The sequence below is a fragment of the Pseudophryne corroboree genome, chromosome 12 (genome assembly GCF_028390025.1).
Source record: "Pseudophryne corroboree isolate aPseCor3 chromosome 12, aPseCor3.hap2, whole genome shotgun sequence".
NCBI classification, from domain to species: Eukaryota; Metazoa; Chordata; class Amphibia; order Anura; family Myobatrachidae; genus Pseudophryne; species Pseudophryne corroboree.
This window is the reverse complement of record NC_086455.1, coordinates 29,152,727-29,177,614: the sequence shown is the minus strand read 5'-3', so window position 1 is coordinate 29,177,614 and position 24,888 is coordinate 29,152,727. Positions and strand designations below refer to the sequence as shown.

Sequence of the window (24,888 nt, the reverse complement as noted above, 5' to 3'; positions counted from 1 at the left end):
GTCTGCTTTGTTCCCCCTTGTATGCTGGAGTTTATTGCTGCAGGGCTATGTGAATTAGAGAAACTTTTTTTTTTTTTTTTTTTGCCCAGTAGCAAAAAACATTTGCCAAGACTTTCGGCACTTTACGTGACACTTTCCAAGAATGTTTTATCTTGGTGCATTACGGTCTGCTGTTTAAGGAGCTAGTGCAGAACATCTGTGTGCACAGAGTCTAAGGGTGTGTACACACGGTGAGATCCTTGCTATGCCTGATTTTTACTTGCGATTTCCCCGGAACTCCCCGGAGCCCAGCACCACCGATTTTGACTAACTTTTCCTGAGATATGGACTATGTGTGCTTACGATTTTGGCTTATGTGAGATTTTGGCTTATGTGAGATGTCATTGACATGTGAGATGAATTAGATAGTACACCGATCTAGCAAGGATTGACTTGCCTGCACAGTCTATCTTTTCTTGCAATGCCGACCTAGCGGGACCGCACATCGGGATCGCAAGGTGACTTTCACCTTGCGATCTGCACTAACTTTTCTTGAGATTTTGACTAAATAGTCAAAATCTAAAGAAAATATCTCACCGTGTGTACACACTCTTACCTGAATGAAAGTCTATTATTTATGAACATAAAAGTAATTTCACTGGGCCAGAACTTATTTGTGTTTGTATTTAATGTTTCAGATGTGTCAATCTTCTGAGGATGACCTTTGTGTTGCAGCTTCAAATGTTAAAAGATCCTTTTGTAGGCCAAATAATAAACATATATAGCTTATCTGTTTCATATCTGCAGCTTATCAATCTCTCATATCCTGTTTTCACTGCTAATAATTTCCAGATTCTGATTTTTCTTTTTCTTTTTTTCCTCTTTGAACTTTGTAAGACATATTCTTATGTCACAGACATCTTAAAACGGGGTGTAGCATGGTATGCCGGCGGCCGGGCTCCCGGCGACCAGAATACCGACAGCGTGACGAACGCAAATGAGCCCCTTGCGGGCTTGCCGACGCTATTTATTCTCCCTCCAGGGGGATCGTGGACCCCCACGAGGGAGAAAAAGTGTCGATATGCCGGCTGTCTGGATTCCGGCATCGGTATTCTGTGCGCCGGGATCCCGACAGCCGGCAACCTGAAGACCACCTCTTAAAACATGCTACCCTGGTGTGAGATTCTTGCTTGCAATGCCTAGAACTGCCATAATAATTTATTACATGCATTTCAGATGAGACGGTATGACATTTCTATTATCCCTTGTTCCACTGTTGTCTCCAGGATCCTTGGGACGCTCCGCATGTTCCTGTTTTGTTCTCCATTTTCTGTGGTGTGTTAGTGGCAGTTTCTTACCATCTCAGCAGACAGAGCAGTGACCCCTCTGTCCTCATGTAAGTTATTTCATGGAAAGTTTGGAATAAGCACCAAATGCATCCTGTCCCTGTACTAACCTTTACACTCTGGGTCTGTGCATACATTTTCTGTGGAGGTAAATGGTCATCCACTACAGAATAAACTTCTGCATGAACACCCATGTATTTAGCAAAATGAGAACGTACCCAGCATTAAAGAGTAAAATGATTATGTAAATAAAATCCTGTGACACACAATGTAATAAAGCACAGGTTCTCAAACTCAGTCCTCAGGACCCCACACAGTGCATGTTTTCCAGGTCTCCTCACAGAATCACAAGTGAAATAATTAGCTCCACCTGCCGACCTTTTAAAATGTGTCAGTGAGTAATTAATACACCTGTGGACTTGCTGGGTTACCTGCAAAACATGCCCTGTGTGGGGTCCTGAGGATCGAGTTTGAGAACCACTGCAATAAAGTAACAAATCAAAAACTGAAGTTCTCTGTAGGCAGGGTAGGCAAATATAGCAATTTTGTGTTTTTCTTGTAAAGTCCTTTTGGGAGAAACTGAAATGATGGTTTTGTAGAGGTGCCGAGAAAAAAATGAATTAAGTCCAAGCTCTTCCTGCTTCTACCTCCCCATGTCAGGAAGGCAGTACAGTGGTCTACTTGACAGGACCAAGTAGCAAAATGAGAGGAAGGAGAGACCAAAAACAAAAAATGTTCTAACAAGCACAACATGTCCAATATGAACAACTGAGTCGGGTCCTTTGTGCTCTAATGGACTTTTAGATTAGTATTTAATGTAAATCTGATCCTTCATCCATTGGGGGAGGGGGGGGGGGGTGTAACTGGAGGACACTGGGATAATGGGGATATATAAATGCATCCCTTAAGGGTGGAAGTCTACAGAAGTAGCCAATTACAAAGCTGCTATCTGGATTCTGCAGCTTGTCCGCCACGGCGGGTGATCACTGTCTCCCCCTGCAGTAACTTGGTCTGGACAGATGTTCCCTCTCTGATGGTTGGTCTTTCAGGGGGCTTTGCTCCTGGCAGTAAGAGGTGGCCGTTGATCCCAAGGGGATGCGCGTTCTGCTCTGTTCAAAATTTAAAGGGCCAGGTGTGCCAAAACATGGGGTCACTTTTGGCGCCAAATTTGAATCTCCACATGTATAAGAAAGTTCCTGGACACTCTTCAGTGCCAGAGTATAGGCAGCTGAACCATAATGCAGCGTTATAGCCTCAGTGCTTCCTCGTGCATTGCCTAGTAAAATGAAGTTCTTGTCGCTCCTGTGTCCTGCTCTCTGTTTCTGTCCCTGTCCCTCCTGCGTCTTGTTCCTATTCCAGAGTTTTCCGACCCAGTCTAATGACTCTGTTATATGCGTCGTGGCAGATTATCAGTATCAGACCCAGTTTATACCAGCCCTGTGCTTAGAAACCCAGACAGAGGAACGCAACCTGTTGGGCACATTTATCCCTAAACTTCCCTGCACGTTCCAGTCTGCGCCTCTGCTCTGGGTATTAGCCGTCCTAAAATACGGGCCTGCATCCACACTATCCATCTGAGTTTGCAAAAAAAAATTTTTATTGATGCCTGCAATTCTCTTTAAGTTAAGTGCAAGAGTTTTAACCACATCAAGAAGTTGAAAAGGCTCTGTCATCAGGTATCCCTTTTTCCCCCTAAAAGGGATACCTGCACAATTTCTTATTTTGATTGTATCTGTCATTAGGTGTTCAGAAAGCAGACATTCTAGGGAGTAAACTCTACTGATTTAAAATGAAAAATTTGGCATAGTCAGGGGTTGCAAAAATGGTTTGTATGAAGCAAGGCCTATACTTTTGTAAAAAAGTATAAAGAGATCTAAATGGCTAAAAAGGCTGTATTCCAACATAGGAATTTAAGGCATACAGAGTAAAGACTCAAAAGGAGTTTTTTGTAATGCAGCCAAGACATGTTTAGATCTACCAGAAGACTATACATAGGCTAAATGTGCAAATCTCCCTGCACAAAGTCTGTATATCGTGGATTAAAGCCAATATTCTCTGGGATAATAAGGACAGAGCTGAACTTTTATTCAATATGTCAAAACACCAGGAAGATTGGCATTCGGGGAAGGGACCCCAAGGCTTGTTGGGGCAACTGGAACATAGGTGAGGCTGAATGACCATCAGGATTCTTGAATTGGTTGGAATGCAGTTGGGACTGCAAAGTTGGACTTTATGAAGGAGATGAAGCAAATGACTTCAGAACAGACTGCTGTAATGGTAGCTTTAATACTACGGGTTGTATGCAAGTAACAGGAGCAGAGTATAACTGTGCAGGTAATGATGCTGCAGATGGCCTGGGATTGCTGGAGCTTGCATGTCGTTGGTGAGGTGGATTGCACTGGCATCCGGGACTCAGAGGTGGTAAGCTCTGAAGATCGAAAACACAGAGAACTGAATAAACCACTGGTGACTTGGAGATTAAAGTGAGCTGGAAAAACACTGGAGATTTGCCAGTACCCCAGGGTTTAAATATAAGGTTCTCGTCGCTGACTGGATTGATTGAACATGAGCGGAACCCTTGAGCTTCCGAATTGGCTGGTTATCCGAGTGACTTCACAACAAGATGGACGCAACTAGGCACACACAGGGCATCTAGTAGATAAGTGTGGAAGTTTTGTGGGCCGCTGCAGACACCACCGGACCTGGTATCATGGCCGAAGAGTCTGGCTTGTGACAAATAGTCTCGAGTCCAAATTCAGGCCTCCTTGGAACAGCAGTGGTCTAGACAGGCCAAATGAAGCATTGAGAACCACAGAAGTGTATATCTTCCACATTTGGTTCATTTTTGGCTGATTAATGCTTTCTAATTTGAATGACCGAATCAGCCAAACCCTTAGATCAGGCATTCCCAACCTCACTCCTCAAGGCACACTAACGGTCCAGGTTTTAGTGATATCCATGCTTGAGCACAGGTTACTTAATTAGTACCTCAGTTATTTTGATTTAACCATCTGTGCTGAAGCCTGGATATCCCTAAAACCTGCACTGTTAGTGTGCCTTGAGGACTGAGGTTGGGAATGCCTGCCTTAGGTTTTAAAATCATGTCTTCAAAAGCCTTGCTAAAGCCAACTTGAGGTATAATTTGGTGCAGGAACAGTTCCTAAAATGGGGCATCTTTTCTTAAAGGAATATTCCATGCAGGATTGTTTGCTATTTTTAGAATTCACACTCATTTTGGGTAATCTAGAGCCAGAAGAATTGTGCATGGTCCCTATTTTTTTTTTTTTAATGTATCTCTTTATTTTTACTTTTCCTAACATTGGTACCTAGGAAATCTATAAATCTGATGGGATTCCCAAGGAACGGACATGATATTTTTGAGACCTGCTTTTGGGTCTTTTGAGCAATATTGAATGCCGGCGTCCTTTTCCCCCAATACCGGCACTTATCGGTATTCTGCTTTGTGTGCCTCAGGCATGCAAAGCATCATCCTCTATAAGCAGCCGGCGGAGCCGCGAGAGCACATGGGATCAGGGTCTTTTCCCCGATCCCATGTGCTTTCATGCGATAGCAAGTCCAATTTCACCTGTTAAAAACGGCCTCTAATTGGATACCGTGAGTCGTCATTCGCGATATCTGCCCATTTTTTTTAATTTATTTTTTTGCATCTGGGCTAATTGGATACCCCCCCCAAAGTATTCCATTCATGGAATAAATTATACCTTTCTAAGCATTATTTGACCATCTTGATCCGATTTCCTTTCAACTTTTTGCGAAGTATGTACAGAATTGCTTGTAGTCCCAAGGCATTTATTGTAAGCAGTGACTCCTCACCAAAAGTTCCTGGAGGTGTTATTTATGAATTTCCCACGCCCAGCCTAAAAGACTGATGTTCATGGTCACAATTCTCCAGTTCAACCTAAAATGGCACCAACTGAGGGGAATGACTGAAAAACTGCTTACTATTCTATCACATATTTCCATTTTGTTTCATCTTCAGCTCACTGGTGCAATCAAAACTCTTTCCAAACAATGAGGATAAAAATCCAGAGGACCCTCTGTCTGAGGTGAAGGACCCTCTTCCTGAGAAGCTAAGAAATTCTGTTGTAAGTGTGGATCTAATCTCTTTTTTTTAGATAAAACTCGAAGCATCACATTTTTAGAGAGGAGTATAACTTTAGTCTGTTATTGTCATTTAGGTGTCCCTGTGTAATCAAGCAATTACTTTTTAATGAGATGATAGATTTAGAATTGGAAGGAGGCGCATTGTATCTTTAAAATGTAAATGCTACAAGACCCAACATGCGCTGCCAGGTGATGTATAATAAAACCAATATCTGGGAGCGTGTGTGTCTTAAAGCAACAACTACTAAGGCTCTGCATCACGTGAAAAGGGGTTTCCCCCACATAAGAAGCCTTCAGCGTGCCGTTATATCAAGAAGGGCTCCTTGCAAATACAAGAGGTTGTGCAGTGCCACATATTATTAAACTGTACTGTCTTGGGAATCTTTATTCCTGTATATTGGAGGTGGTCCTATATTCTCGCATCTAGAGGATTCCGGTGTGCAGTGTTTTACAACTGGCACTTTTTAATTTGATGAACATTACTATACTGTGCCATTCTTTACATGTGTACTCTGTGTTCATTCTAGCACCTCATCAGTGAGGAGGGCATCATTTAATTCTGAAGGGCAAATAGTTGTAGCGATACATCACGTCTAACGTTTTCCCTTTAAAATTCAAATATGCCCTCCTCACTGATTAGGTGCAGGGTGCTGGAATGAACACTATGGGGGTTATTCAGAGTACCTAAGAGTTTTTGCTAAACTAGCAAAAACTGGTATTGATCAACTTGCATGCTAGGGGCCGCCCAGCATGTATGGCGCTGCCCTGCTTTGCGATCGCAGTTACATTGCAATCATATTGCAGATTTGGGAAATAGAGGTTGACACATGTCTGCACAGCCTGGCTTGTGTATACAGGCACACAGCCGCCATGTTTCCAATCTCGGGAAATGCAGGCCACGTCATTGGGCAGCCCAAAAATTGGCATGACACACCTGCGCTTCCTGCTCCACTCCCCAGCACTGCGATGCCAGCCCCAAACGCCTGCTGCCTGTTCATATGCGATAGTATAATGAAAGTTTGTGCACGCTCTATCTGAGCGCTGCACATGCGCAGATGGCCAAAAATTGTCCTTTAGCATTTTTCTCAAAAGACCAATCAAGGCTGTGTAGCCCCCCCCCTCACCCCCTCCCCTCATGTACTCATAAGGGTATGAAGAAGAAGAAATCAATAGCTTGATAAACAAAAGAAAGCACAAAAAGACTTAAAAAATGTATAACAGGATTTGTAAATTTTCTTTTCTAAATATCCTTAAAGCAGCCTTTGGGGTATACTGTTATCTAGTGTTCCCAACCTCTAGATGGAGAATCAGATCTTATGGCAGCAGCAAATTTGTTAGCTAATGGGCAAAACCATGTGCACTGCAGGGGGGTAGATGTAACATGTGCAGAGAGAGTTAGATTTGGGTGGGTTATATTGTTTCTGTGCAGGGTAAATACTGACTGCTTTATTTTTACACTGCAATTTAGATTTCAGTCTGAACACACCCCACCCAAACCTAACTCTCTCTGCACATGTTACACCCCCCCCCCCCTTTCCCTGCAGTGCACATGGTTTATCCCATTAATCTGAATTAGGCCCTATATACACTATGGTTTATTTGCTATCCCTGGAACTTAAAGATGATGCTCTTTATAAAAGTCTGTTATGTGCTATACACAGAACAGACGTTTATGAAGAGCATCATCTTTAAGCGTCAGGGATAACAAGTAAACCATCGTGTTATATATTTTTATTGTTTGTTGTGATATTTTGTATCTCTGTATGGTCTGTTTATAATCATCTAGGCAAATTCTATCAAGTGCAAATTGTTTCTGAATTCTGATTATAGTATGATTGTGCCACACTGATAAGTTGCTGGCACACTGTACTCAGCAAGTCAGTGGACTCCAGCGGCCGCAGGTAGAACAGAGTCGCGTCTGATGCGACCATGTCTCCAAACTGACAGTTTAATATATTTTTTACGTTAATGTGAGTCTACTGTCTTATGGACAGTTATTGGATTGAAATTGCAGGCAGTTTACTCTAGAATGCATATGTGCCGTTTTGGTTAACTGACACACCCGCCACCCCCAAATGTACTCAGCCTGTCAATCAGTCTGGGGCTTAGGGGGCACTGCATTTGAGGAAGCACGGTGTCCCCACCATCGGATTTGTCATACAGGCCTGAATCAGGTACTTAGCCATACTATATACTGTATAATGTACTAAGTGCGCACTTATTTTTTCCATAGTGCATTTTGATATTGTCTGGGGACCACGGGACACTATTACCCCTCTTTCTAATGGGTGCCACTTAATGTTTATAAACCAGTTTTGGGGATGTTTTTCCCTTTATGTGGACTTTTTTTCTGCAGTGCAGCTTGTTGACATCTGATCACCAGACCATACTGTCTATTAGGACACTTAGGGGGATATCCAATTATCCCCGGTAAAACATCGGGTCCAAAAAACAGCGTTTTTTGGACTTTTTTCCGATGTTTCAACGATTTTATTTATCCAGATTTGATCGCCTGTAAAAAAACAAAAAACAAAACCTTTTCTCCCGAAAACACACAGGTTCAGTGAAACCTGTGTGTTTTCATGTGTGAAAGCCCCGTTTTCGGATGAAAATGGGGTTGTTTCTGGGGATTCTGCACAGAATCCCCGATAAGCTGCGGCACGCGCTGGCTCATCAGGGCTAATTAGATAGCCCCCGGCGGGACAATTAGCCCCGGTAAATTACCGGGGCTAATTGGATTTCCCCCTTAGTATGGGGACTCCCTTTTCTCCCCAAATGAGAGCACTCCATCTCTGTAGAACCAGGGTGGGTAAGATATAGGGACTTAAAGTTCTACTCCCCATTCCCTGGCATTGCTACTTAGTTCTTTTCTCATTTAAATTGAGATTGGTGCCATGCACTCCCTCATCACTACTCTGAGAGCGCCTTTATGGCTGCTGGTGACCTATTTGAGTTTTTATGACACTGAGCAACAGGTGGGGCATGCTTGCAGATACTATGGTATATGCAGGCGATGAGTTCCACTCATTCACAATGGAGAAGTTAAATCCTGCTGCAAGATTGCCTGAAATCATCACTTGTACCAATTTCAGGTCCTACTTCATTTGAACCTGTTTTGTATATGCTTTTATAATCCTCTCCACTAGGTATAAAACATGTATATAAAATGACATTACTCTCGTTTATAGAATTGTGATATTCCTGTTTGCTTCTGTGTGACATTTACTAGTGTCCTGCTTCCTCATAGGGTTATAACTATCATTATGTACAGTACTCTGATTTGAGGCATTACGTCTGCTATTTACTGTTTTGTAGAATGAACGACTGCAGTCTGACCTGGTTGTCTGTGTCGTGATAGCAGTTTTGTATTTTGCAATTCATGTCAGCACTGTGTTTACAGCATTACAGGTAATATACTTTGTTGTTTTCCACTACTTTGGGCTCTACTTCCCCATTGCTCTGTAATTGTATATTGATTTATTTGCAAAATGCCATCCATTTGAATCACATGACAGTGTGTTAGCGGTGTACTTCCAAAAAGTGTTCAATACATGCATAGCCGAGGGGCCGCCTCTACTGAGCACTCGGTCTACCTTTTGTAGTGTGAAATCTCTACATGCAATATAAGTACAGAGCCTGGATGGCAGTTTTAGAGTTAGTCGGGTTAGCCCTGCAATTAATAGATGAGCTGAATTTTGGATTTGCTTGTGTGTTCCTACTTAATGCATGACATGCGTTCTGTCTGTGAGATTCTGTAACAACATTCTATTTTGGAGTTCTAGAACTCCCAACATTCTATTTTGGAGTTCTAGAACCCCCCCAACATTCTATTTTGGAATTCTAGAACCCCCAACATTCTATTTTGGAATTCTAGAACCCCCAACATTCTATTTTGGAATTCTAGAGCTCCCAACATTCTATTTTGGAATTCTAGAGCTCCCAACATTCTATTTTGGAATTCTAGAGCTCCCAGCATTCTATTTTGGAATTCTAGAGCTCCCAGCATTCTATTTTGGAATTCTAGAGCTCCCAGCATTCTATTTTGGAATTCTAGAGCTCCCAGCATTCTATTTTGGAATTCTAGAGCTCCCAGCATTCTATTTTGGAATTCTAGAGCTCCCAGCATTCTATTTTGGAATTCTAGAGCTCCCAGCATTCTATTTTGGAATTCTAGAGCTCCCAGCATTCTATTTTGGAATTCTAGAGCTCCCAGCATTCTATTTTGGAATTCTAGAGCTCCCAGCATTCTATTTTGGAATTCTAGAGCTCCCAGCATTCTATTTTGGAATTCTAGAGCTCCCAGCATTCTATTTTGGAATTCTAGAGCTCCCAGCATTCTATTTTGGAATTCTAGAGCTCCCAGCATTCTATTTTGGAATTCTAGAGCTCCCAGCATTCTATTTTGGAATTCTAGAGCTCCCAGCATTCTATTTTGGAATTCTAGAGCTCCCAGCATTCTATTTTGGAATTCTAGAGCTCCCAGCATTCTATTTTGGAATTCTAGAGCTCCCAGCATTCTATTTTGGAATTCTAGAGCTCCCAGCATTCTATTTTGGAATTCTAGAGCTCCCAGCATTCTATTTTGGAATTCTAGAGCTCCCAGCATTCTATTTTGGAATTCTAGAGCTCCCAGCATTCTATTTTGGAATTCTAGAGCTCCCAATAATTCTGTTTTGGAATATCAGGTAGATGTTTCCACTGTATAGTGACTTTTTTATTTTTTTTTTCAGTGTCACACATTCTCTGCTCTACCATTAATTACACCCTTTTGTTTTCCAGCCTGTTCTGAGTTACGTTCTCTATGCAGTAGTTGGGTCAGTTGGATTCCTAACACACTATGTTCTGCCACAAGTCCGTAAGCAGCTTCCCTGGCACTGCTTCTCTCACCCGCTGCTAAAAACAAAAGAATATTATCAGTTTGAAGTTCGAAGTAAGAAAATTCTACTTTTGTAACGTTTCTGTTGTCAAACACAGTGGTTCCTATCTTTTCCTTTTTAAGTATCATTCTTTGGTCATAACTGTATGCCTTCTGTCTCTTCCTACATTTTAAAAGCCTAGTTACGGCAACATTAATACCAGTTAAGCATGAGCTAGCATTAAATATAGACATCAGTCATTCCTTTCTATCACACCCACTGACAGATTGTATTTGCTGTCCAAAAAGAGGATTTTTGGTACGCCCCATTAAACCATTGCTGTGAATCTATCTGGGGGCAATGCTACCATTGGCTGTTCAGGAGTTAGGCATTTATAAATGGCCTACTAAAGAAATAAACTCCTCCCCTCTCTGCTGCTTCTCCTTCGTTAAACTTACAATGTCCCAAGAATAAGGGAACCAAAGGAACATAGGTGGTCATTCCGAGTTGATCGCTTGCTAGCAGTTTTTAGCAGCCGTGCAAACGCTATGCCGCCTCCCACTGGGAGTGTATTTTAGCTTGGCAGAAGTGCGAACGAAAGGATCGCAGAGCGGCGGCATAATTTTTTTGTGCAGTTTTAGAGTAGCTCCAAACCTACTCAGCGCTTGCGATGACTTCAGAGTGTTCAGTTCCTGTTTTGACGTCACAAACACGCCCTGCATTCACCCAGCCGTGCCTGCATTTTTCAGGCACGCCTGCGTTTTTCCAAACACTCCCTGAAAACGGTCAGTTGACACCCAGAAACACCCTCTTCATGTCAATCACTCTGCGGCCACCAGTGCGACTGAAATTCTTCGCTAGACCCTGTGCAAAACTACATCGTTCGTTGTAATATTACTTTGCGCGTGCGCATTGCCGTCTTTTTGCCTCATCGCTGCACAGCGACTGAATACAGCTAGCGATCAACTCTGAATGACCCCCATAAGGCGCTCACTCAAACCATTACGGTTCATCCACAGAACGAGTGAGCGTGCGGCTAGAATTATATTTTTATATATTTGATTAATTTATCTACCTCACTAATGTATTTTTTAGTACCTGTTTTTTAAATAAATGGCAATTTAGGCATATTCAGTAGAAAAGTGTCACTGGAAAGTTTTTGCACGAATTGATCTTTTTTTTTTTAGGGCATGTAATAATGTAACTTTCTTCATCAGTTAATACAATGTTGAGAGTGTTGCAGTGAAATGATTGTGTTCCTGTGGCTGGAATTACTGCAAGTAGTAGCGTGTCATCTGAGTTGGAATTTTTGTGTTTTGCAAGATGCTGCTCACATGATGTGGTTCGAGAAGGCTCACGTCTGGCTGCTTTTTGTAGAGAAAAATGTTATTTACCCACTAATCGTTCTCAATGAGCTCAGTAATGGTGCCAAGGAGATAGGAAGCCCTAAAAGACTGGGTGCAGAGTAAGTATGTTGTCATTTGGATTCTGTATATAGTACTGTGTATTCCTAAATGCAGCCTCATGGTTTTTTTTGTTATGCTACGCTTTTTCTCAATTGTGTCTGTACTATTGTAATGCAGTAGGTTGCTGTTTTTCTAATGTGTGTTTCGCTCATTTATAAAGCTAGCTTCTCTTTTTGATCTGTTTTGTTTAGCACAGTGGTTCTCAATCCCTGTCCTCAGGACCCCAAACAGTGCTTCTAGGTCTCCTCACATACACACAAGTGAAATACTTGGCTTCAGGTGGATCTTTTAAAATGTGTCTGTTTGTAATGAGTACACCTGTGCACCTGCTAGGTCACCTGGAACCATAATCTGTTTGGGGTCTGATGGCTGAGTTTGTGAACCAGTTGTTTACCACATCCAACTACAGGTTGAGTATTCCTTATCCAAAATGCTTGGGACCAGAGGTATTTTGGATATCGGATTTTTCCGTATTTTGGAATAATTGCATACCATAATGAGATATCATGGTGATGGGACCTAAATCTAAGCACAGAATACATTTATGTTACATATACACCTTATACACACAGCCTGAAGGTAGTTTTAGCCAATATTTTTTATAACTTTGTGCATTAAACAAAGTGTGTCTACATTCACACAATTCATTTATGTTTTACATACACCTTATACACACAGCCTGAAGGTCATTTAATACAATATTTTTAATAACTTTGTGTATTAAACAAAGTTTGTGTACATTGAGCCATCAAAAAACAAAGGTTTCACTATCTCACTCTCACTCAAAAAAGTCCGTATTTCGGAATATTCCGTATTTCTGAATATTTGGATGTGGGATACTCAACCTGTATCAACAATTTAGACTTACCCGAACATAACCTGATGAACGCAGGTCATAGTATCAGTGGAACTCCACGATCAGTCGGCGATCCATTGGAGAAATGCAGAATGTTAAAATTCCCAGACTCGCCGATCCCAAACATGTTTTTGCCAGAATTGAGTGTTGCCCCAATCCTCGGACCCAGGCACCTGGAGAATTTCCCCGATTCTCCTCTGATGTACGGGCACCTATACTCCATTTTTTTTATTTTATTTTTATGTTTTTTATTTGTCTGCTGCTATGTAAGCCTTATTGCCTTCAAATGGGGCAAATGTATGTGGATATAAAACGGCTGTGCATTTTCCCCAATAAATCTAAATAAAGTCTCAATTTTCTACATATCTGTTAGTATTTCTATTGACTTTGTACCTTTTTGGTGACAGGGTTGGGGCCTTGTTGATCACCATTGCTGGTATGAAGCTGCTAAGATCGTCTTACAGTAGCCCCACCTGCCAATATGCCACATTCATCTTCACTGTACTCTTCTTTACGTTTGACTACAAGGATTTCTCAGAGAAACTACTGCTAGACCTCTTCTTTATGTCCATACTCTTCAGCAAGGTATAGTATACGCAGCCAAGAGCTGTGCACGTTTTAATATATATATTATTTTTTTTCTGCCTCCTTTTTTTCATATAAACAGTCGGGATGCAGTAAAAATTCCAGCTGTCTGGATCCCAGCGGTCCGGAGACCAATGCCAAATACCCACACCCGCCCCTAATCCCCACTGGATTGGTGGGTCCACGCCACCCACCGAGTGGAAATAGAACCTGTGGCGAGCGCAGCTAACCTGCAAGGGGACTCGCTGCCGGTATTCTGGAAAACTGGGATGCCGCTGTCAGGATACGGACAGCCGGCATCCCGTCAGCCGGTATTACAAACCGGATCCAAGAAGTTTTTATTTTGTTTTTGCCGGGATGATGGAATAAAATGGAAAAAAAAAATATGCAGCGGTCCATTATATAATTCACATAAAAAGCTAAATACTGCACATTGTAATAATTGGCTGTTTATGTGAACATTGGTTTTACAGATGAGCTGTGAACTGAGATTTAATGTATTTGTTCACTTTTAAAGAGGGTATGTTTAATAAAGTACTTTTTAAAGTAAGCAAAATAAAGCATTGGGTTTTTGTTCTTTAGTATTTCAGTTATACATTGTACAATTGTAGTGAGCAGGGGATGGCTCTGTCTTCATCATCCGATACATTTCTAACTTCTGTTTTGTGTTTCAGCTGTGGGAGCTGTTTTACAAGTTGCGCTTTGTCTACACATACATTGCTCCGTGGCAGATCACATGGGGATCAGCATTCCATGCCTTTGCCCAGCCATTTGCTGTACCTCGTATCCTTTGTAACAAGAGGGCCAGTGCACGAGTGATGCCCTCAGTGGAACGTACAAATCATTCAAATGAGTATAAATTTGACTACTCGGGGGCATATTCAATTTGCCACAGGGTTCTCCACGTAAAAAATTACCCTGGCTTCGCAACCAATTTTGGTTTACCGTGGGTATGCGCTCTCCCAATAGCCTTGAAAAAAAATGCATGCAGTTGGAATAAGCCCTCAATTTGGCAAGTGAGCTGGTTCAGACTCTCATGACTAAACTACACTCAGCCGATAGGGGCTTATTGGACACCAAGGTTATGGTGTGTCTGATGAACACCTGCGCAGCGGCTCATATAGTATGTTCACCTCAAAGTTGAACACGTTTGATACCTTAGCTTCCAAAGATGCACATTGTATGTATGGAGCTGCACACTGCCTCAGAGCGATTCCTCCCTCGGGAACAGCTTTGGGATGTCCCCACTACATGACCAAGAAATTAGGTTAAGTACTTATGGATAAATCCCTTTCTGTCATTCCATTGAGGACACTGGAGACATTCCCAGTGCTCTTTCTGTTTGGGTATGGGTCAACAGTCATTAGGTCGACCACTTTTGGTTGACATGCATTCGGTGCTTTCTGTAGCATCCATAAGGGATATTGCATACACATTAGTAAGATGGGGTATAGAAGGGGTCCAAAGGAGTAAGAGCACTTTAAATTTCTTCCACTGGGTGTGCTGGCTCCTCCCCTCTATGCCCCCTCCCACAGCACAGTTTAGAAAAAAGTGCCCTCAGAAGAGGATGCACATCTCTGCTAGCTCCAAAGTTTTTCTTAAATTTTATTTAAAACTTAAGTGTTTTTCGGTATGCTGTTTGCACAACAGCATACCTGCACCGTGGGAGTTAAGGGAGGGGACGGTCCCCGGCCTCCTGAGGTGCAGAGCTGCTTCCACGCTGGCTGCAGGACCACCGTCCTGAGGGGCTGTTTGTTCAACGGAGCACTGCGCCTTGGCTGTCGTAACCGCAGCACGCCGCACACCCCTAACATAGCCTGAAGGTGATCCTTGGTGGTGAGTACACACCAGGGGCCCCACTAGGGGGGTCCCCCGGTTCTTGGTGCAGCAGCAGCGTGGCTGAGGCATACAGGTCCCTCCTTGGGGGGTTCCGCTATAGTCCCTGCGTGAGACTGGCAACCGATGGCTGTATCTAGCATTCATGTATAGCTACAGCAGGTTTAGGAGACAGGGCCAGTAGAAATATATATAGGTAGCTCCGGCGCCATTACGGGGGGGTTGGAGCTACATCAGAACAGGCTAAGCAGCATTTTGGCGCCTTCCTCTGCATAAGCAGCAGCAGCCTTACACAGCTCCTCCAGACTGTCACACACTGGATCACTGGTACAGGGTGTTTATTTAGGGGGAGAGACGCTATTTGTGCACAGATTAATTCCTCTGAGGGATTCACATTGTAAAAACAGTTCTCACTGTTAGAGTAAAACGCTGACAACCTCACTGGGGCTCTGCAGCGCGGTGTGTGCTGGATCCTCTCTTATTTGTGTCTCCTCTCACATGCAATAGGGCAGGCTTGCATTGTTATCGATATGTTGTATGTGTACTGTGTGTTTTCATAATGGTAAAACAAAAGTTATGCAGTGTGTTTCATACCAGATTTTCCCCTGTCTCATCTGATTCCATATCATGTGAGCAGTGCAGTCAAACCTCACAAAATGCTGAGGACCATGAGGGGGGAGAGTCATGAACCCACCTGGCTGGGGACTATCATAGCTGTGATGTCTGATATGTCATCTCAGCTCACTACCAATGCCCATAAAACACAAGAACTGCAGGGCTGATGTTACCCATCCCCCCTGTCTTATACAGGTGCACAAAAATGTGCTTTGCCTGCACTTCTGTCAGATTCTGATGATAATATACAGGATGATGGGGACGGTGTGGATCCCTTAAGTGGGGATTCCACTCCTACACGGGGTATTGAACCCCTCATTTTAGCTATTAGGGATGTGCTAAAGCTCCCCCTAGAGGACGCTGCAAATCAGCAGTCATTTTTCCTCCCTCAAGACAAACTGACTGTCACATTTCCTAATTCTAAAGAATTAGATGATTTATTTAAGTTGGCCTGGAAGAATCCAGATAAAACAATATCAGGTGTCAAAATGGCTTTTGCATACATTCCCCTTTACCCTTGAGGGTAGAAAGTTCTGGGAAGAATCTCCGGCTGTAGACGTTTCAGTCTTGCTTCTCTAAGAAGGCGGTACTCCCAGCTCTGGGCTCCTTTACGGTAAAAAACCTGGGGGATAGGAAAATTGAAGCTACACTGATATCCATCTACATTGCTGCAGGCGTATCTCAAAGACCGGTTATTGCAAGTTGTTGGATGACACATGCAATTCACTCCTGGGCTACTCAAATTCAGGAGGGTGTCTCTGGTGACATGACCCTAGTTACTACGGTGACTTTCCTAAAACACATTCAGGACATGGCAAGAGTCCTTTGTGACTCCCTAAAAGAGATTGGCAATATTAATGCTAGGATTACTGCTATGGCTGTGTAAGCATATGGTTACCTCAGTGGATTGCAGATGCTGACCCCAAACGTAATGTGGAAGCTCTGCCCTTTACAGGTGAATGGCTTTTCGGAGGCGAATTGAACGCATGGATCTCCAAAGCTACTGCTGGCAAATCCGCGTTCCTTCTTTTGGGGGCTCCTACCCAGGACCGTCTACTCAGTCCTTTCGGTCCACCAGATTTCGATCTAGGGCCAGAGGTGCATCAAATGCAGCTAGAGGCACCAGGGGTTAACCTAAGAAACCAACCATTGCCGGCTCTCAAGAACAGAGCAACAGTTCAGCTTCTGCAAAGACCTCAGCATGACTGTGCCCACCCACCCCGGAAGGATCTCGAGGTGGGAGCCTGGCTATGTCACTTCAGCCACATCTGGGAAACTGCCAGGACGCCTGGGTAAGGGGCCTTATTTCTCAGGGTTACAAGCTGGAGTTCGATGGTGCTCCTTCCCAACGATTTTTCAAATCAAGCTTACCAGCTTTGGAAAATATGCGTGTTGTGCTACTACAGGCCATCACAAAGTTGATCCGGTCCCAAGTCTTTGTTCCAGTTCCCCTGCAACAGCAAGGGAAAGGTTACTATTCCAGTCTATTCGTTGTGTCAAAACCAGACTTGTCTATGAGGCCGATTTTGAACCTAAAGTCCTTGAATCCTTACCTGAAGGTTTTCAAATTCAAGATGGAATCTCTGAGAGCAGTGATCACAGGCCTGGAACGTCGGGAATTCCTAGCGTCCCTGGATATTAAGGACGCCTACCTTCATATCCCAGTTTGGCCTCCCCATCAGGCCTATCTGAGATTCGCTCTGCTGAACGATCACTACCAGTTCCAGGCGTTACCGTTTGGCCTGTCTACAGCTCCGAGAGTGTTCACGAAGGTGATGGCGGAAATTATGTTCCGGGTCCAGGGGGTCAACGTGGTCCCTTACCTGGACGATCTCCTGATAAAGGCGAGTTCCAGGGAGCTCCTACTACTCCATATAGATCGCACTATACACCTTCTGTCACACCACTGGTGGATCCTCAATCTACAGAAGTCCCATCTGGAGCCATCTTAGCGGCTCCTGTTTCTGGGAATGCTACTGGATACTGTAGCGCAGAAAGTGTTCCTCCCAGAGGACAAAGTGAGAACTCTCCAGGAAATGGTTTGCATGGTTTTCCGACCAACTCTGGTTTCTCTGACGTCCTAGTGGATGCTGGGGACTCCGTAAGGACCATGGGGAATAGCGGCTCCGCAGGAGACTGGGCACAAAAGTAAAGCTTTAGAACTACCTGGTGTGCACTGGCTCCTCCCCCTATGACCCTCCTCCAAGCCTCAGTTAGATTTTTGTGCCCGAACGAGAAGGGTGCACACTAGGTGGCTCTCCTGAGCTGCTTAGAGAAAAGTTTAGTTTTAGGTTTATGTTCAGTGAGACCTGCTGGCAACAGGCTCACTGCATCGAGTTACTAAGGGGAGAAGAAGCGAACTCACCTGCGTACAGAGTGGATTGGGCTTCTTAGGCTACTGGACATTAGCTCCAGAGGGATCTATCACAGGCCCAGCCATGGATAGGTCCCAGAGCCGCGCCGCCGGCCCCCTTACAGAGCCAGAAGACAGAAGAGGTCCGGAAAATCGGCGGCAGAAGACGTCCTGTCTTCAACAAGGTAGCGCACAGCACTGCAGCTGTGCGCCATTGCTCTCAGCACACTTCACACTCCGGTCACTGAGGGTGCAGGGCGCTGGGGGGGGGGGCGCCCTGAGACGCAATAAAAACACCTTGGATGGCAAAAAAATGCATCGCATATAGCTCCTGGGCTATATGGATGAATTTAACCCCTGCCAGAATACACAGAAAAACGGGAGATAAGGCCGCCGAGAAGGGGGAGGAGCCTGTCTCCTCAGCACACTGGCGCCATTTTCCCTCTCAGCTCCGTTGGAGGGAAGCTCCCTGGCTCTCCCCTGCAGTCACTACACTACAGAAAGGGTTAAAAAAGAGAGGGGGGCACTAATTACGCGCAGTATTAAAAATACAGCAGCTATAAGGGGAAAAACACTTATATAAGGTTATCCCTGTATGTATATATATATATATATATATATAGCGCTCTGGTGTGTGCTGGCAAACTCTCCCTCTGTCTCCCCAAAGGGCTAGTGGGGTCCTGTCCTCTATCAGAGCATTCCCTGTGTGTGTGCTGTGTGTCGGTACGTTTGGGTCGACATGTATGAGGAGAAAAATTATGTGGAGACGGAGCAGATTGCCTGTAATAGTGATGTCACCCCCTAGGGGGTCGACACCTGAGTGGATGAACTGTTGGAAGGAATTACGTGACAGTGTCAGCTCTGTATAAAAGACAGTGGTTGACATGAGACAGCCGGCTACTCAGCTTGTGCCTGTCCAGACGTCTCATAGGCCGTCAGGGGCTCTAAAGCGCCCGTTACCTCAGATGGCAGATATAGACGCCGACACGGATACTGACTCCAGTGTCGACGGTGAAGAGACAAATGTGACTTCCAGTAGGGCCACACGTTACATGACTGAGGCAATGAAAAATGTTTTACACATTTCTGATAATACGAGTACCACCAAAAAGGGGTATTATGTTCGGTGAGGAAAAACTACCTGTAGTTTTCCTGAATCTGAGAAATTAAATGGGTTTCCCCCGATAACAACTGATAATTTCTAAAATGTTATTGGCATTATATCCTTTCCCGCCAGAGGTTAGGGTGCGTTGGGAAACACCCCCTAGGGTGGATAAAGCGCTCACACGCTTGTAAGAACAAGGGCTCTACCCTCTCCTGAGATGGCCGCCCTTAAGGATCCTGCTGATAGAAAGCAGGAGGGTATCCTAAAAGGTATTTACACACATACTGGTGTTATACTGCGACCAGCAATCGCCTCAGCCTGGATGTGCAGTGCTGGGTTGGCGTGGTCGGATTCCCTGACTGAAAATATTGATACCCTAGATAGGGACAGTATATTATTGCCTATAGAGCATTTAAAAGATGCATTTCTATATATGCGTGATGCACAGCGGAATATTTGCCGACTGGCATCAAGTCTAAGTGCGTTGTCCATTTCTGCCAGTAGAGGGTTATGGACACGACAGTGGTCAGGTGATGCGGATTCCAAACGGCATTTGGAAGTATTGCCTTATTAAGGGGAGGAGTTATTGGGGGTCGGTCTTTCAGACCTGGTGGCCACGGCAACAGCTGGGAAATCCACGTTTGTACCCCAGGTCGCCTCTCAACATAAGAAGACGCCGTATTATCAGGCGCAGTCTTTTCGTGGGCAAGCGGGCAAAAGGTTCCTCATTTCTGCCCCGTGACAGAGGGAGAGGAAAAAGGCTGCAGAAATCAGCCAGTTCCCAGGAACAGAAGCCCTCTCCCACCTCTGCCAAGCCCTCAGTATGACGCTGGGGCTTTACAAGCAGAATCAGGCATGGTGGGGGCCCGTCTCAATGAATTTCAGCGCGCAGTGGGCTCACTCGCAAGTAGACCCCTGGATCCTTAAGGTGATATCTCAGGGGTACAAATTGGAATTCGAGACGTCTCCCCCTCGCCGTTTCCTAAAGTCGGCTTTACCGATGTCTCCTTCTGACAGGGAGGCAGTTTTGGGAGCCATTCACAAGCTGTATTCCCAGCAGGTGATAATCAAGGTACCCCTCCTGCAACAGGGAACGGGGTATTATTCCACACTGTTGTGGTACCGAAGCCGGACGGCTCGGTGAGACCGATTCTAAATCTAAAATCTTGAACACTTACATACGGAGGTTCAAATTCAAGATTGAGTCACTCAGAGCAGTGATTGCGAACCTGGAAGAATGTCTCGGGACATCAAGGATGCTTACCTTCATGTCCCAATTTACCCTTCTCACCAAGGGTACCTCAGGTTTATGGTACAGAACTGTCACTATCAGTTTCAGACGCTGCCGTATGGATAGTCCACGGCACCCCGGGTCTTTACCAAGGTAATGGCCAAAATGATGATACTCCTTCGAAGGAAGGGAATTTTAGTTATCCCTTACTTGGACGATTCCCTGATAAGGGTAAGATCCAGGGAACAGTTGGAGGTCGGTGTAGCACTATCTCAGGTAGTGTTGCGGCAGCACGATTGGATTCTCAATATTCCAAAATCGCAGCTGATTCCGACGACTCGTCTTCTGTTCCTAGGGATGATCCTGGACACAGTCCAGAAAAAGGTGTTTCTCCCGGAGGAGAAAGTCAGGGAGTTATCCGAGCTAGTCGGGAACCTCCTATAACCGAGCCAAGTCTCAGTACATCAATGAAATGGTTCTGGGAAAAATGGTGGCTTCCTACGAAGCAATCCCTTTCGGCAGATTCCACGCAAGAACTTTCCAGTGGGACCTGCTGGACAAATGGTCCGGGTCGCATCTTCAGATGCATCAGCGGATAACCCTGTCACCAAGCACAAGGGTGTCTCTCCTGTGGTGATTGCAGAGTGCTCATCTTCTAGAGGGCCGCACATTCAGGACTGGGTCCTGGTGACCACGGATGCCAGCCTGCGAGGCTGGGGAGCAGTCACACAGGGAAGGAATTTCCAGAGCTTATGGTCAAGCCTGGAGACATCACTTCACATAAATATCCTGAAGCTAAGGGCCATTTACAAGGCTCTAAGCTCAGCAAGACCTCTGCTTCAAGGTCACCCGGAGTTGATCCATTCGGACAACATCACGGCAGTCACCCACGTAAACAGACAGAGTGACACAAGAAGCAGGAGGGCAATGGCAGAAGCTGCAAGGATTCTTCGCTGGGCGGAAAATCATGTGATAGCACTGTCAGCAGTATTCATTCCGGGAGTGGACAACTGGGAAGCAGACTTCCTCAGCAGACACGACCTCCACCCGGGAGAGTGGGGACTTCACCCAGAAGTCTTCCACATGTTTATAAAACTCGACAAGTATTGCGCCAGGTCAAGGGACCCTCAGGCAATAGCTGTAGACGCTCTGGTAACACAGTGGGTGTACCAGTCAGTGTATGTGTTCCCTCCTCTGCCTCTCATACCCAAGGTACTGAGAATTATAAGATGGAGAGGAGTAAGCACTATATTCGTGGCTCTGGATTGGCCAAGAAGGACTTGGTAACCGGAACTTCAAGAGATGCTCACGGAGGATCCGTGGCCTCTACCTCTAAGAAGGGACCTGCTCCAGCAAGGACCCTGTCTGTTCCAAGACTTACCGCGGCTGCGTTTGACGGCATGGCGGTTGAACGCCGGATCCTGAAGGAGAAAGGCATTCCGGATGAAGTCATTCCTATCCTGATCAAAGCCAGGAAAGATATAACCGCAAAACATTATCACCGCATTTGGCGAAAATATGTTGCGTGGTGCGAGGCCTGTAAGGCCCCGACGGAGGAATTTTCAACTAGGTCGATTCCTACATTTCCTGCAAACAGGAGTGTCTATGGGCCTGAAATGGGGGTCCATTAAGGTTCAAATTTCGGCCCTGTCAATTTTCTTCCAAAAAGAACTAGCTTCAGTCCCTGAAGTTCAGACGTTTGTGAAAGGGGTACTGTATATACAGCCTCCTTTTGTGCCTCCAGTGGCACCTTGGGATCTAAATGTAGTTTTTGGGTTCCAAAAGTCACATTGGTTTGAACCACTTAAATATGTGGAGTTAAAATATCTCACATGGAAAGTGGTCATGCTGTTGGCCCTGGCCTGGGCCAGGTGCGTGTCAGAATTGGCGGCTTTATCCTGTAAAAGCCCTCATCTGATTTTCCATTCGGACAGGGCGGAATTGAGGACTTGTCCTCAGTTTCTCCCTAAGGTGGTTTTCAGCGTTTCACCTGAATCAACCTATTGTGGTGCCTGCGGCTACTAGGGACTTGGAGGAATCCAAGTTGCTAGACGTTGTCAGAGCCCTGGAAATATAGGTTTCCAGGACGGCTGGAGTCAAAAAATCTGACTCGTTGTTTATTCTGTATGCACCCAACAAGCTGGGTGCTCCTGCTTCTAAGCAGACTATTGCTCGTTGGATTTGTAGTACAATTCAGCTTGCACATTCTGTGGCAGGCCTGCCACAGCCAAAATCTGTAAAAGCCCATTCCACAAGGAAGGTGTGCTCATCTTGGGCGGCTGCCCGAGGGGTCTCGGCTTTACAACTTTGCCGAGCAGCTACTTGGTCAGGAGCAAATACGTTTGTAAAATTCTACAAATTTGATACCCTGGCTGAGGAGGACCTGGAGTTCTCTCAATTGGTGCTGCAGAGTCATCCGCACTCTCCCGCCCGTTTGGGAGCTTTGGTATAATCCCCATGGTCCTTACGGAGTCCCCAGCATCCACTAGGACGTCAGCGAAAATAAGAATTTACTTACCGATAATTCTATTTCTCGTAGTCCGTAGTGGATGCTGGGCGCCCATCCCAAGTGCGGATTGTCTGCAATACTGGTACATAGTTATTGTTACCAAAAAATCGGGTTATTGCTGTAGTGAGCCATCTTCTCTAGAGGCTCCTCTGTTATCATGCTGTTAACTGGGTTTAGATCACAAGTTATATGGTGTGATTGGTGTGGCTGGTATGAGTCTTACCCGGGATTCAAAATCCTTCCTTATTGTGTACGCTCGTCCGGGCACAGTATCCTAACTGAGGCTTGGAGGAGGGTCATAGGGGGAGGAGCCAGTGCACACCAGGTAGTTCTAAAGCTTTACTTTTGTGCCCAGTCTCCTACGGAGCCGCTATTCCCCATGGTCCTTACGGAGTCCCCAGCATCCACTATGGACTACGAGAAATAGAATTATCGGTAAGTAAATTCTTATTTTCCATTCATCTTTGCATAAGATTATTGGGAAAGATGGTAGCCTCGTACGAGGCCATTCAGTATGGACGGTTCCATGCCAGACCCTTTCAACTGGACATCCTGAATAATTGGTCCGGTTCCCATCTTCAGATGCACCAGATGATTCAATTGTCACCCCGGGCCAGGATTTCACTCCTGTGGTGGCTGCAGTCTTCCAATCTCCAAAAAGGTTGACGCTTCGGAATTCAGGATTGGATTCTCCTCACGACCGATGCGACTCTGCGAGGATGGGGAGCTGTCGCCCAAGGGGTGCAGTTCCAAGGAAGGTGGTCTGCCCAAGAGGCCCTACTTCCGATCAACATCCTGGAACTTAAGGCTATCTACAATGCCCTGATTCAGGCCTCCCTTTTGCTCCGGGATCAAGTAATCCAGTTAAAGTCGGACAACGCCACGGCTGTGGTGTACATCAATCAACAAGGAGGGACAAGAAGCAGGGCCTGCGTGCGAGAAGGATCAAGAATACTCCTATGGGCAGAACAAAATGCAATAGCACTGTCCGCAATCTTCATTCCAGGAGTAGACAACTGGGAAGCATACTTCCTGAGTCGCCACAATCTCCACCCAGGGGAGTTGGGCCTATATCCTCAAGTGTTTCAGCTGATCATCAACCGGTGGGGTTGCCCCCAGATCGACTTCATGGCGTCTCCCCTTAACAAGAAACCTCGCTCCTATTGTTCACAAACCAGACCCCCAGGCGTGCACAGTGGATGCACTGACGTCGCCTTGGCCTTACCTGCTGGTCTACATATTTCCTCCTATTCTGTTGAACGTGAAGGTGCTCAAGAGGATCCGGCATCAAGGAGTACAAGCAATTCTGCATGCCCCGGATTGGCCCCAGAGAGCCCCGTACACGGATCTTCTGGACATGTCCATCGAAGACCCTTGGCCTCTACCACTCAGAAGAGATCTTCTTCAGCAAGGACCGTTCGTTTACTCGGACTTGCGGCGTTTTCGTTTGACGGCATGGAGGTTGAGCAGAACATCCTAGCTCACAAGGGCCTTTCCACGAAGGTTATTGCAACCACGGTTCAGGCCAGGAAACGTGTGATGTCAAAACACTATCATCATATCTGAAGGAGTTATGTCTCTTGGTGTGAGTAACGCATGTATCCACCTGCAGTGTTTCACTTGGGACGCTTCCTACGTTTCCTGAAGGCTGGTGTGGATAAGGGCTTACTGTACGTCTGGGTTCCATTAAGGTCAAGATTTCAGCTCTCTCCGCTTTCTTTCAGAAGAAATTGGTAGTGTTGCCAGAAGTTCAAACCTTCTTGCAAGGAGTACTCCATATACAACCTCCCTTTGTGCTGCCTATGCACCTTGGGATTTGGATGTAGTGTTGAAATTTCTACAGTCGTCCTGGTTTGAACCTCTGATGACTGTACAAGACAAGTACCTTACGTGGAAAACAGTGATGTTACTGGCCCTGGCTTCTGCTAGACGTGTCTCAGAATTGGGGGCCTTATTGTATAAATGTCCGTACTTGGTCTTTTATGAGGACAAAGCGGAGCTCCGGACTAAACAGCAGTTTCTGCAG

General features: G+C 45.1%; 1 protein-coding gene across 6 annotated transcripts in view; it reads left to right on the top strand.

Moving 5' to 3' along the window:
* Window positions 1–24,888, top strand: part of PCNX1 (pecanex 1) — a 171,345-nt gene that overhangs the window by 109,851 nt on the left and 36,606 nt on the right. For all 6 annotated transcript variants that reach the window (XM_063947281.1, XM_063947284.1, XM_063947285.1 and 3 more), the window contains 7 exons: window positions 1,266–1,375; window positions 5,326–5,431; window positions 8,766–8,858; window positions 10,230–10,380; window positions 11,630–11,771; window positions 13,036–13,213; window positions 13,888–13,996. In XM_063947281.1, the coding sequence (XP_063803351.1) occupies window positions 1,266–1,375; window positions 5,326–5,431; window positions 8,766–8,858; window positions 10,230–10,380; window positions 11,630–11,771; window positions 13,036–13,213; window positions 13,888–13,996 (889 nt within the window). The remainder of the gene's footprint in view (window positions 1–1,265; window positions 1,376–5,325; window positions 5,432–8,765; window positions 8,859–10,229; window positions 10,381–11,629; window positions 11,772–13,035; window positions 13,214–13,887; window positions 13,997–24,888) is intronic.